The sequence below is a fragment of the Megachile rotundata genome, chromosome 15 (genome assembly GCF_050947335.1).
Source record: "Megachile rotundata isolate GNS110a chromosome 15, iyMegRotu1, whole genome shotgun sequence".
In the NCBI taxonomy this organism is placed as follows: Eukaryota; Metazoa; Arthropoda; class Insecta; order Hymenoptera; family Megachilidae; genus Megachile; species Megachile rotundata.
In genome coordinates, this window is record NC_134997.1 from 2,960,778 (window position 1) to 2,974,560 (window position 13,783).

The 13,783-nt window shown below is 36.5% G+C and overlaps 3 protein-coding genes across 8 annotated transcripts in view; 1 reads left to right on the forward strand and 2 right to left on the reverse strand.

Annotated features, from left to right (window-relative positions):
- LOC105663894 (uncharacterized) overlaps positions 1 to 13,783 on the reverse strand; it is a 209,075-nt gene that overhangs the window by 140,153 nt on the left and 55,139 nt on the right. The gene's annotated exons all lie outside the window — the stretch shown is intronic.
- LOC105663427 (uncharacterized) overlaps positions 1 to 13,783 on the reverse strand; it is a 160,082-nt gene that overhangs the window by 47,928 nt on the left and 98,371 nt on the right. Inside the window, exons 1-2 of one of the 4 annotated variants that reach the window (XM_076540549.1) lie at positions 7,916 to 8,084; positions 7,438 to 7,785 (exon numbers count right to left, since the gene is read on the reverse strand). The exons of 1 other annotated variant lie outside the window; for it this stretch is intronic. The gene's annotated coding sequence lies outside the window, so the exon portion shown is untranslated. Of the gene's footprint in view, positions 1 to 7,437; positions 8,085 to 13,783 lie in introns of those variants that run through there. 2 more of the 4 variants (XM_076540548.1, XM_076540547.1) reach the window with 2 other exon arrangements.
- Positions 158 to 12,109, forward strand: LOC143265905 (uncharacterized). 3 transcript variants are annotated; one of them, XM_076540562.1, is made up of 2 exons: positions 158 to 2,741; positions 11,701 to 12,109. In XM_076540562.1, the coding sequence occupies exon 1, from the start codon at positions 1,465 to 1,467 to the stop codon at positions 2,701 to 2,703; it is 1,239 nt and encodes a 412-aa protein (XP_076396677.1). In that variant the 5' UTR covers positions 158 to 1,464; the 3' UTR covers positions 2,704 to 2,741; positions 11,701 to 12,109. The 3 variants fall into 3 exon arrangements, with proteins under 3 accessions (XP_076396677.1, XP_076396675.1, XP_076396676.1); XM_076540560.1 differs by lacking the exon at positions 11,701 to 12,109 and adding an exon at positions 4,785 to 6,859; XM_076540561.1 differs by lacking the exon at positions 11,701 to 12,109 and adding an exon at positions 6,471 to 6,859.

The window sequence follows — 13,783 nt, forward strand, 5'->3', positions numbered from 1 at the left end:
CCATACTTTACATACACAAAGTTGCAAAAAAATAGATCAACATTTAGTACCAAAATTTAAACAAAAATTATTAATTTCCAAAATATTATTTAAACGAATAAAGTTTATTAACATTTTTTTACGTACTAAAATTTCCCATTTAAAGTCCAGCGATTTAAAAAAAAAAGCTTCCAATTATCTCCATTAATTCCAGAGTTATTCCCAAAAGTATGATTTCAACCCTTAACTTTGAGGGCTATTTTCACCGCTTCAATGTGAACGATTGCCGATAAAAAAAATATGCATGAAATATTTTTTTGCGTTCTATATCATAATCAAAGCGCATCAAAATCGGCGTGTGTCGACTGGGTAATGTCCCTTGTCAGTATACTGCATATTAAAAATTTGGACGTACTGCAATTTTTTTCAAAAACGTACTCCCTGATAAAACTTTGATTGATTTTTTATATCGTATATGTAGAATACCTTGAGAAATGATGATTACCATCAAAAAAGATTCATATGCAGCGACAGTGGGATATTTTTTTGTCCTAAAGGCGAGAAACGGGCATATCAAAAATTTAGCCGCTCTTAATAAAAATTTATTTATATCGTGTACATCCACCGACACTGTATAGTTGAGAAAATCCTGTTTGGCATATTTGCAATTAAATTTTGTATAGTTTCAAGCTTGATTCTCGCCTATGGTATTATAATGCCATATTTTAGGTGTGTAACTGTATTGTATTGACAGCAATTACTGTAGATATTATAAGAAGAATTCCCCATAAATTCTCTACTGGATTTAGATCCGGTAAACGAGATGGTCAGTCCATAATCTTTAAATTCTGATCCTCAACCTACTTCAACATTATCGTATTGGAAGGTAAATTTAATGCTTGGAAAGTCAAATATATAAATATAGCAAGAATTGCTGCATTTGCTTCACTAGTGTAACGAGCCGATAAGGGCAGATTAGATCATGGACACTGAATCCTCCCGTGATTCAGTTCCATGAGTAATCCGGCAAACCCTGGACTCTGGAGTCATCCCTGCAACTAAGGAGTCATTCCTATGACTCAGGACGGCCCTTGGAGCTGGTATAAGGAAGGGGGCTCTTCTTCCACTATATATATATAAGGCCCCGCATTCTTGCGCAACACAACATAATAATAAAGGCTTTCGAGCGTACGCGTTTGTTCCTTTTTCTTTAAACTCTTTCGGCGTGACATTTTTGGCGATCCTGCCAGGATACCAGCAATCAGTGTCAGAAGAAATTCCATCGGACATCATCTACGGAAGATCAATCCAAGGAAGGACTACGAGTGCCACTTCTGAGACATAAAGCGGTATCAACGAACCAAGGCAAGTACGGCTTTTAATACGTATAGAAATCCCGAACCCGTCATCAGTTCTGACGAGGACTCTATTGCAATATATAAGAAAACAATCGCGGAACAAGAGGAAATTAAACAAAAATTAACGATGGCGCATTTGGAACAATCAATTAACGAAATTAAGCATGTTGTTAGCACAATGACTAAGGCATTAGCTGAGCACATGAAATTATTCGAGGAAGAAAACAAGAATAGACGACAGGAAATAATCGACTTGGCTAAGGTTTTAAATGCAACTGTAATAACGGAAGAAAGTGAGTCATCAAAGCCGAAAACAACAAGAGACCAGAGACGGAGCACAACCCTTCAGGACGACCGAGAAGACACTTCCAGTGAGGAGGAGGAACGGCACGGTGGCGTAAGCGATCGAAATAGAAGTTCAAACAACGAGGTAGGACAAAAACCGACTCAAGTCATTAGAATCATTAGAACCTTGCGCGGACGTGACGATTTGGGGATTGAAGATTTTATTTCCGACGTGCGATATGCCAGATCAATCTGCTCCGATAAATTTATGCTATTAAAGTTAATCATTGCCGAACGAATAACTGATCAAGCTGAACGTGCAATAAGATATTTAAGAATAGATAGTTACGAAGACCTTTTCGAAGCACTGCGAACGTACGTTACTTCTCCAAACACTGTAAACGGCAGTAGAACCCGTTTACAAAATACAAGACAGGGACAGACAGAATCTGTCGTCAACTTCAACATTCGATTTAGACAGGCCTTAAATGAACTAAAATACGCCATACAGTATAAGCATACGCGCCCCAGCAGTAGGAAAATTGCGATAGAAGAAGAGGAAGATGCGGCAGTATCAACATATACGATGAACTTACGCAAGGAGATAGGAGTAATGATAGTACCAGCACAACCTAAGACTCTGGAACAGGCCCAAAGCCTGGCAATAGAAATGGAAAATTGGCTACGTGATTCAAAGCGACCCACACAAGCAGCGACTCATGTGCAGATACGAACGAGCAACCCTTTACCAGTTCGACGAAATGATACCGAAGACAGACGCAACTATTTTCCAACTCGGCCGAGCAACCAGTTTTCAAGACCACTGGCAACAAGGCAAAATCCAACTCCACCAGTACAACCCAAATGCTTCAAGTGCGGACAAATTGGGCATATAGCACCCAACTGTACAAATTTTCGGCCAACCCACAAAGAGAAAATACCACCAAGGGTGAATCATACGACAGCTGCAGAAGAGGAGGACACGACCGAGCAGCAAGAATTCACAGTGTGCCAGGAAGACTCCAATATGTACGAGCCAGCTTCAGAGGAATTAGAAATGGACCCGCACGACTTCTCCTAGACACAGGCGCAAGCATTAATTTAATCAAAGAAAATAAGGTAGATCCAAATCTTTCACGGGATCGTAATAAACAGACAATATTAATGGGGAATGACAAACACACATCTTATGAGACGGTCACTTTTAACGCTTTAAACGAAAACCACACATTTCACATTACGATTTGAAAACAAAACTGTGCGAAGAACCTGTATTAAGATACCCGGACTTTACTAAAGACTTTACACTAACGACAGACGCTTCTAACGAAGGACTAGGCGCGATATTGTCCCAGGACGGACACCCATGTTGCTACATTTCTAGAACACTGAATCCAGCAGAAACACATTACACTACCACGGAAAAAGAGCTATTAGCGATAGTTTGGGCAATTCAAAGATTAAGGCAATATCTATTAGGTAGAAAATTTAGAATTAGAACTGATCACCAGGCATTAAAATGGCTCCAAAACGTTAAAGATCCGTCCTCCCGTTTGATTAGATGGAGACTTATAGATTAGAAGAGTATGATTACGAAATAGAATATCATAAAGGTAAAGATAATTTAGCAGCCGACGCACTCTCCAGAATACACAAGACAATGACTGACAAACCATTAAAAGACATGACATCGGACGAACTATATAACTTGGCACAAAATATGACAGAAACACCTCAACCTGGCCCATCCGGAACATCCCGAATAAACCCACCAGATCCCGAACCAGAACCTTCATCTCCCTCCGTATTGAACTATGACGACTACTTACTATTCTTATGCGACTTTAAAATCCCTCCGAATTACAAAGAAAAGCCAAACCGCGAAACTAACAGACAGTTAAATAAAATAGCATTAAATTTCGATAACGAACAGGAATTGTTGGAACAAATAGAGAAGGTTGCCACTGAAAATTCACACTTAGGGATCAACACTAATACATTCTCAGAAAACGAAATTTTAAAAATAGAATCCATAATACAGTTTATAGCGAACAAAAATCCCGATAAAACCTACACCTTCTCCAAAACCCCGATAATTGGAATAACGCCTGTCATGAAAAACCAAATCCTTAAAGAAAATCATAATGCAAATTCGTCTCAACATTTTGGAGAAAATAGAACTATCGAGAGGATAAAAGAAAAATATTATTGGCCCAATATAGGTAAAGACGTTCATGATTTTATTTCAAATTGTGAAATTTGCCAAAAAGAAAAATTAACTAGAGTAAGACGCAGAGAATTTGCTGTTATACCAGATACTCCTACTGAACCGAATGATAAAATATCAATGGATATCTTTGGTCCCCTTCCGGTGACAACCAAAGGTAACCAATTCATTCTTTCCATTCAGGATGTGTTAACAAAATATCTAGTTTTGATCCCACTTAAGGATCAACGAGCAGGTTCAATTATTAATGGACTACTCGATCATTATATTTATATATTTTCCTCACCAAAGCATATCTTAACCGACCGAGGTACAAATTTTGTCTCTGAGCTTATGCAGAAATTTGAAGAAGCGTTTAAAATAAAACATATCAAAACAACTAGTTTTCACCCACAAAGTAACGGAGCACTTGAACGTACTCATGCCACGGTTAAAGATTTAATTAGAACATGTACCGCAGATAGGCGAAATGAGTGGGACGAAATTATAAATTTAATTTGCTTAGGATATAATACTTCTAGCCATGAGGGAACTGGTCATACTCCTTTCGAGTTAACGTTTGGACACAAGGCAAATATGCCCAGTGCTATCTCTGCCACGAGCACGCTCAGCAGGGAAGAACTATTTAGGTTGTGGAAAAAACGGCATGAAACGTACTTAGAGTCAGCTAGGCATATTATAGAGAAAAATAAAACAAGATATAAAAGGGATCAAGACAGGAAGATACGTCTTCAATGTCTCTTCAATGAAAATGATAGAGTCCTTATTCATAATGACCATAAAAGAAACAAATTAGATTCAGAATGGATAGGCCCAGCTATTATAACTAAAGTCATAAATCCATATTACATATGTAAATTTCCCAACCAGGTTAAAGAGTATAAAGTTCACGGTAATAGATTAAAATTATATAAATCGAAATAATTTTGTTTCAGGATGTTGATCCAGATACTGGTCGTACTAATCGTAATTTGTAAATCCTTAAGCCTAAGCATAACCCCTTTAAATAATAGTAATGTGTTTTTAGAAGAACTACAAAGCGTATACATGTATCACACCAAAATAAAATTAATCGTAGGTATAGACGTACAGCCATACTTGGAAATAAGGAAAGAAACACGAAACCATATTGCCGAACTAAGTAAATTTTGCGATAAAAATGATTGCGAACAAAAATTAGAAATAAAGAGCCTTTCGAGTAGATTACAGCAGCTAGAAAACAAAATAATTCACTTAAAAACACTATTGCACATGAGAACGAAACGAGGATTACTAAATTTCGTAGGAAGTGTTTCTAAAACACTATTCGGAACACTAGACGAAGACGATTTGTTAACAGTAAATGAAAACATTGACAAACTTTTCAACCAGCAAAATCAAATCACACACATTGTACAGAATCAAACACAAATTATAAACACTGTATTAGGTTATACTCTAGAAAACACCAAACAAGAGATATTTATCAAATTAACCCATTTGAATCAAATCCTCACACAAATTATCACACTAAACACATTCATCCTCAGCTATACCGAACAAATAGACACACTTAATACCGCGTTGCTATTAGGAAAACAGGGAATAGTTCATCCGGATATAATGACAAACAAAATATTCTTGCAAGGCTACACTAATCTTTTAAAGGAAAACCGCATATATTCAGCAATAGAATCAAAAGAAGAAAATATTCAAACTCTAGTTAGTATTAGCGAAATCACAGTATTTACGCGTAACGCAAAAATATTTTACCATATTAGAGTACCGTTAGTAGAAGAAACAGAATGGAAAATGAAAAAATATTATCCAATACCAAGAAAAATAGGCAATGTATTTATGACAATAATATTGGATAACAGTATTGTACTACAAACCTTACACGAATACATACCCGTAGATACAGAATACATATATACAGACTAAATGTAAATTAAACGCACTTATACCAATCTGTAAGCGAACACAGCCGAACATAATGCTCCTACATAGTAACTTATGCGAAAGCGAAATACTCAAGACCTTCTACAAATCAAATCAATGTCCTACCGCAATATTTAGAATTAATGACTTAGTTTATATACCTTTAGAAAACTCAGGAAGATACCTGTTAATTCCAGAGAAACCTATAGATTTAGAAACATATTGTAAAATCAAACAAATTGTACATCTCGATCAGCCGGTATTATTAACTTCAGAGGAAGATTGTATTATAACTACGTATGACACAATAATGAAAATTGGTGGATCCATTAAAAATCTTACTTTTGAAACGAAACTGAAACCAATAGAGATCAATTTTACAATAGAGCAATTGGATGTCCTGGAAGAAAAGATGCACCAAGTTCCATTAACAATAAATAGTTTTAACCATTACAAAACGGACCTAGAGCAAATGTACAATAAATTAAACGATATTGTAGGACAAAGGCGAATACTCCATTGGAAAGATACCGCAGTGACAACACTACAAATACTGGGATATGTTTCCTTAGGAGTAATAACATTATACACGCTATTGAAATTTTGTAAATGCACCAACCCTGGTAACATAATGCTATTTTGTAAAAATTGCTTCAACAATAATTCAAACGCCACATTGGAAAACCAACGAACATCACCAGCCCCAATACAACCACCAACCTACGCAAGCCTTCAGCAACAGGAATACCTAGAAGAAGATGAAGACGAACATCAACCTCTACCTGTACCACGGAAACTTAGGCGCGTTCGTTTCAGAGCAACGAAAATCTAAGGAGAGGGGAATGTAACGAGCCGATAAGGGCAGATTAGATCATGGACACTGAATCCTCCCGTGATTCAGTTCCATGAGTAATCCGGCAAACCCTGGACTCTGGAGTCATCCTTGCAACTAAGGAGTCATTCCTATGACTCAGGACGGCCCTTGGAGCTGGTATAAGGAAGGGGGCTCTTCTTCCACTATATATATATAAGGCCCCGCATTCTTGCGCAACACAACATAATAATAAAGGCTTTCGAGCGTACGCGTTTATTCCTTTTTCTTTAAACTCTTTCGGCGTGACACTAGCATAAAATCTAGGAGAAGATCCGTCGCCTCTTTAATTGTTATAAAGAAAAACAGCTATTTGTTGGATGACCTATCTTAAGCAAATAATAAGTCATAGCCAAACCATGACTCTCTCGATGCACAACAACAAAAATAGCATACATCCACCATTAGTCATAAGAGCTAAGGTCGTCCTCCCCCACTAGAGAGAGGATATATGTATATTGTCACTGACCACGGGCATTTTAGAAAGAGTTTAGAAAGAGAATCAGTTTTGCTGCAAGTTAGCAAGGAGGTCGTTGCTTCTATTCTTCACACGATTTTCTGTTAAAGTTGAGTTCGGCGTAACCATAGAGGTTTTAAATCCAATAAACTTTTAGTATAGTAAAAGTGGTTCTATTCCTCAACGCGGATTCCAACATATTAATATAATAATATGTTCATTCTTAACTTATCAAAATCCATACTTTAGAAACTACTTTTAAAAGATTTTAACAGCTATTCTGTACATTTTCAGTACACAATTATATTATGGATATTTAATAATTTAAAATTTCACTTACGCTAATTGTAATACTTTTTCAGTAATAGGTTAAAACACTCGCCGATAAATTCCTCTTTTACAAACCGTTATGTATATGTTCACGTACGTACTTTTCCTTGTTTATATTGATGAATGTATTTGGTTGAAAGGAAAAGAGAAGTCACACGTAAACACAAAGCTACTTAAAAATTACTCGTATTTATCACTTCAGTTTGCTACAGAAAGGAATTATCCGAATTTTACAGAGAGATGTGAATAGATGAACACAACGACTTGTACTTTGCGATTTTGTATCAAAAAGTGACTTCTCCGTCATTTCTGGCAAGGTCCTCCAGGTCCTTTCGAAGATAATCCTCCGGTGGGGGAACTGGTACCGATAAATTATAGTATGAGATAAAGACGATGGAATCCATAATTAATTATTTTAATCGTGTATATCATTTTGTTTCTTTCTTCACGACTTTTTCCTGTTTGGGATGCTTCTCTCTTGCACGTACCTACGTCTGAATATTTCTCGACGCAAAATCAAATGTTTCTGAATTCGTTACCGAATTCCTCGTAAATTGTCTATGCCACAAAATATTGAATTCTTCGGTTCTTTTGTGAAAGTGCCTTACTGTTGTCTCTGGTGCATGTAAGTTCCGCTGCTGTAACTTGGGGACCAGAAGTACTGCCCCGTATTGGCCTCCTGCTCGCTCTTTTATACTCCGAAAATTCGGAATTTGCCTTTTACTTTTCAAGTTCACGCAAGCTACCCGTATGATAAATACGTACAATTTTTACATGTTAGCGTCAACGTATTTTGGAGGGTCGTCGAGGGCAATTAGCCTGTGCTATTTTGCCTTTGAACGATTTATGATAGGGATAGACTGTGTGAGGTCTATGCCAGAGGTTGTTTATGAGAGTCTAAGTGAGGCGACAGATGATGGCTATTGACTTGGAGTCGAGTGGTCATCAGATATCGCAAGAATGTGTTCTTTGTCAGTTTGTTATTGCTTTACCTAAATGTATAGGAACGTTGTTCCTTAAGGATCTGGCCACGGAGTGGGGAAGGCATCCTTGCCTTTGGTAAGAGGACTGAGTTTGACCTCTCGGCACTTACCCCAGAACCTTGAGTTTATACGGATCTACCTTTGCTTTCTTGCCAAGTTTTAATATTTTTAAAGACTATTTTTAACATACATATTATTTTTAATTATTTATGTAGACATTAATTAATAAAGTAAGTATTTTTATTAATTTGTTAGTAATATATTCTGATTAATATTGAATAATTTTAACATAAAAATGATTATTCAATAATAATTTAATTCGAAATACATTCTATGTCCTTTTCTACTTACTGCACGCGCATCTTACAAAGACATAGGCTAGCGAAGGGCGTGATCTTTGTTTACAATATTACGTCCGATTTTTATTTCTTTAGACTGATGAAATAATGCATTTATTGGATTACTAATCATTTATTTTGATTCTTAATTCATCAATTCAATATATTTTAATATATAAATAATAATTATTAATAACCTAAATAGTTTATGTTTTATTGTCTGATTAAATAATTCATATGGTAATTCTTTCGACACATGGCGCAATCGGTAAAAAAAGAAACAGTCAATAATAAAAGTACTGAAGAATAATCAAAATGATGAATTTACAATAAAGAAACTAAATATACATCGAGATTCCTCAGAGTTGAATCTTCTGGGATGTTACAACTTGCTCCTTATGCCGTCTCTTATCCTCAAGACACGTCTTTCCAGTTTTTGGGAAACGCTGAATAATGCATTTGCAGCAACGGTAGGTTTTTCTGTTATTCCTCGGAGATGCTGTGCCTTCTTCAAATAACATATCTTCCAGTGCTTACGCCTTGGGTCACGGGTGAGCGGTCTTAATATTCCGATATAATTCCAGTTAAAATTCTAGTAAAAATTTCTTAAGCTTCCATTTTCTTTTAGAACATTTCTCGGGATGAGGAATATTGCTCAGATTATTATTGTGTATTTAGTGATGTTCATATGATTTCTTCTTTCTTTCTCTCTCTCTCTATATATATGTGTGTATATTTTTACCTCGGACTTAAGTTTACTTATTAAAATTAGAAAAATATATTATTACGTTTTTTTTCTTTATAAATATATACGTTTGTAGGATTGGATCGGACGAAGTTGTCGAAATAAAAGGCTCGTAACACTTTGGCTTTTAAAGATATTCAATATACAGTAAAGACTGGATAACTGCAACAAAATCGGGATCCAAGCGTTGCAGTTATCGAGTCGAAGTGTCGATTCTTTGTTTACATTTGGCTCTCGTCGACCGCTAAACGTAGGAAAGGACAGAGGCAAACGAGAGAGGCTATTTAAAATTAAATTTTTAGAAAAATCTGACGAGTAATGGTCTTTTGGTTCCATACAAAATCGCACCTCTATACACTCGAAAAAACAAATAATATTACTACATAAACAAATGTTGTTCAAATTATGCCATATTTGGTCTTATTTTGATCAGGAGAATCTCACAATTACATTGGTAAAAGTAATATTTAGCAAAACCAAAAAATAAAAAAGTTTTACTGTTTACGCCGGTTCGGCTTACATTCCATACGCTGCTCGCTCGTCAAGTGTCAAAATTCAAGGGGGAACCTCCTAAGTGGTGGGGATAGTAACTGTTCCAACCGTTGGAACACGGTACATGAGAATTCTGCTTGGAGAGTTTATGATAGGTCCGCGACAAAGGTTATTTTTGAGAAAGACTTTTTCCTTACTTCCTGCAATACTCATTTACCTTTTTTCGTACAATAGCGTTAAATTTTTAGTTTCGTTTCGTCCTCGATAGCCAATTCCTGTCATAAATCCGGTAATTCTGAAGGGTCATTTCGACGGTACATTCGTTACGGTACTTTACGGCCATCGGGCCTGAGACCCAGAGGAAAAACCCCGGCGTTGCCGGACTTGCAGATTTCTCACGTACGCTCTGGTACCGTCCCACCCTCCTAGAGAAACGCGCTAAGGGCGTAACGGAAGGGTGGGAGAAAATCAAGGGACACGTTGATTGGAAAATCAAAAATCGAATGATGACCAATCAGCGTGTTTCCAAAACTTTCGCCAGAGCTCCTTAGCTCGCACGATCGAGAGCTAAGGACAGAACGCATCGTACGACAGGACCTATCTATCATTCGAACCGAACATACCTAACATTCGCACAGAACATCTCGCACATTCGAAGAGAACATCATTTTCAATAAGTCAACGTTACGGACTTAACCATTTTCCGGAGTCAATCGTTCGGACTCACTTTGAATCACTGCTCGAAAGTTAATTCCGCAGAGCAGCGCGTCGCGAAGGATCGTAGCCAAACGAGTCACAAGATTTACGACCTCGTGGCACGGAGTTAAAAAATCCGTGCGATCAGTTCGCGACGCGAGTAACCTCGTACGAGCGGTTACAGTAACGTGGCAATTATCCAGTCCATCGTTTGTCGCAGTTATCCAGTCTTTACTGTATTGCACAGTCTTTTTACGTTCGAATTATATTTGAATAAGAACACGTGCTTCTTATCTTTCAAACACATCTCTACTAGTATGTTCAGGGCTTGAAGGTCTTGTGCTATTTCCCCTTTTTCTTTTTTCTTTTTACTTTCTGTTGGCTTCTGATGCACCCGTTGGACACCTGTCATTTTCCCGTTATAATAATTTCTGTTGTACGCATTCGCTAATACGGTTTTCTTCCATCCCTTCATAAAACTACCTTCACCTTATTGATTCTCAATCTTTTATTGGCATAAAGGCCCTCTTTACACGATCCTTATGCACGATCCTCTTTTTATTTTTCCCACCAACGTCTAATTCTACACTGTTCTGTTTAGTGTTTCTAATAATCTTATAGGGTTCCGAGCATTCCTTCTGTAACTTATTCTTCCGTGGTGGACTCAATAGAAATACGTCTTCGCCTGTTTTATAGTCTATCAGCCGAATTTTTTTATCGTAATAATATTTTTGTCGATATTTTACCTGTTGTAAATTATTTCTTGCCATTTTTCGAAGATTTCGTATTGCGGAAATTAATTTGTCAACATAATCTGGGTATGTGCTGATAAATTCTTCGGCATTTGAGGACTGTCGTACCTTTTTGCCAAATATTAATTCATGAGGTGTAAATTTTGTTCCTTCGTGAATATTAGTGTTGTAGGAAAACATCGCTTGTGGTAATCATTAATCCCATTGTTTTTCTTCAGATACAAAATGTTTTAACTACTTTATTAAAGTTTGATGATTCCTTTCTAGGGATCCGTTTGTTTGAGGATGGAAGGCTGATTTCTGACTTCACCCTGACTGACAAGGAAAGGCACGCAAGCGTCTCCCTCCGATTTTGATGAAACTTCGTAGGTTTGTTAAGCAGGCAAAAATAAGGGACACGTACTTTTTTTTTATCGGCTGAGACGCGGGTTTAAGGGGTGAAACGAGCCCTTAAAGTTTCGACCCCTTTTGGCTATCTCGAAAACCATACGAGATACATTAAAACTTCTAATAGGAAAGTTATATGGTTTCTTGCGTATAATAACAAGATGTTAACGGATTTTGCAAAATACAATTTGTTTATAACAACAAAATTTTTCATAACCTTATTTTACAATTTATTCAAATTTGTATAATGACAAAAAGTGTAGAGAATTTTATTACAAATGCATATATATATATATATATTTTTATATATTTTTATATAAACCAATTAGTTGTTGTTTACCCAGACCAAGTATCTTGTATTTATTTTAAGCCTTCAAAAAGGAAAAAGAATAAATTCACGAAAATTCATTCTGTCGATTATTCTAATGCAGCAAATGAATAAATTCACGTTTCAAAACGAATGAGTACCTTCCCTACGAAATGGGATAAAATTGGAATAAAATATCTAATGCAGTACCTCATTGAAGTGAAATAAATCAATTGCTGCGTACGTATAATTTTAAAAATATGGAAACAACTTAAATAAAACTTACCCATTGATTCATGAAAAAACTAGCTTCGATAAAAAATATTTATGTCACCGGGTAGATCCACCGATCAGAGCATCAACAGCTGATATCCTGGCAGGGTCAATGAACTCTCAATTTATTTCACTGTCTCTTTCTAATAATTGCACAACATAAGCACGACCGGTAAACGGACCGAATGAAAACGCGTGAATTATTATTCATAGATATGTATGTTTAACGATACGCTATTCTCATTATAAGATATCCGAATTGAGGAATCGATATTATATTGTATTTTATTAGAAGACATTGTTAGACTGGCTACGGATCGCGGTTTTGTTCTCGATCGCGAGGCATACGTCGCGAACAGTTGCCATGCAACGATGATCTGTTGAACGACTGCGGCGTCGATCGACAGTCATCGTTTATTGTCGAAAGAAACGTGTCGAAATACAATGTATCGTTATTTTTAATCGAAAATTCCGTTTTCTTGCTTTCAAGATAGTATAGTTTAAATTATTTATGAATATTCGTTCACGTGTTTTCATTCGTCCTATTTACGTGTCGGACTCACAGTGAAAATTAGTGCAAATTAGTGAAAATTAGTGAAAAATGACAGAAACAAGTGATAATGAAAACTAATAATGAGAGATGACAGTGATAGGTGACAGTGAAGTTTCTTGAGAGTTTTTTCAGAGTTTCTATTATTTATGAGAAGAGTAGGGATCGGTGGATTGGCCCAGTGACAGAGATGCATTTTCATCGTGATTATTTGCCGTTCAATGGGTGAGTTACATTTAAATTTATTAATTATTTAATTCAAATTTTTATTTGTTGAATAGAAAAGTTATTTACTTTTTAAAAATGAGAATTTGTTCTTTTTCATCATCACAATATCGAACGAAAATAATTTTCCATATTTTATCCGTTATTTCTTTGCCATAACGAATAAACGTATCGAATAGAGACTAATTTTGTTATTTCTTATTCATGAATAAATGATAATTCAAAAATAATCCAGATTTTTTTATTCATTATTTAATGTAACTTTCATCTAACAGCTTCCTGTTATACCGACGATATACCGACGTTATACCGACGTTATACCGACGGTATCGATACGTTTGTTCACGACGACGATCGGCCGTCATATTCGAAGCTGTCGCTCACGCTTTCGCGCGCCCGGTCTATGCACGCTCTCATTGGTCAGTGTTTTTTGCTAATAACTCGAAAATGGAGCCTCAACCAATATTTTGGCAAAGGAAAAAGTTGTTCAGAATCGCCCCACCTACCACCCCTTTTCGGGTTCTACACTAATTGCGGGACACCCTGTATATGACGTGACGCGCGCGCGCCCGCTGACGCCCCACACTATACTAAACCGGTCAACATTA

What these genes read in the sequence shown, in the direction of transcription:
- LOC143265905 (XM_076540562.1), top strand. Translation starts at nt 1,465, where the DNA reads ATGGCGCATTTGGAACAATCAATTAACGAAATTAAGCATGTTGTTAGC.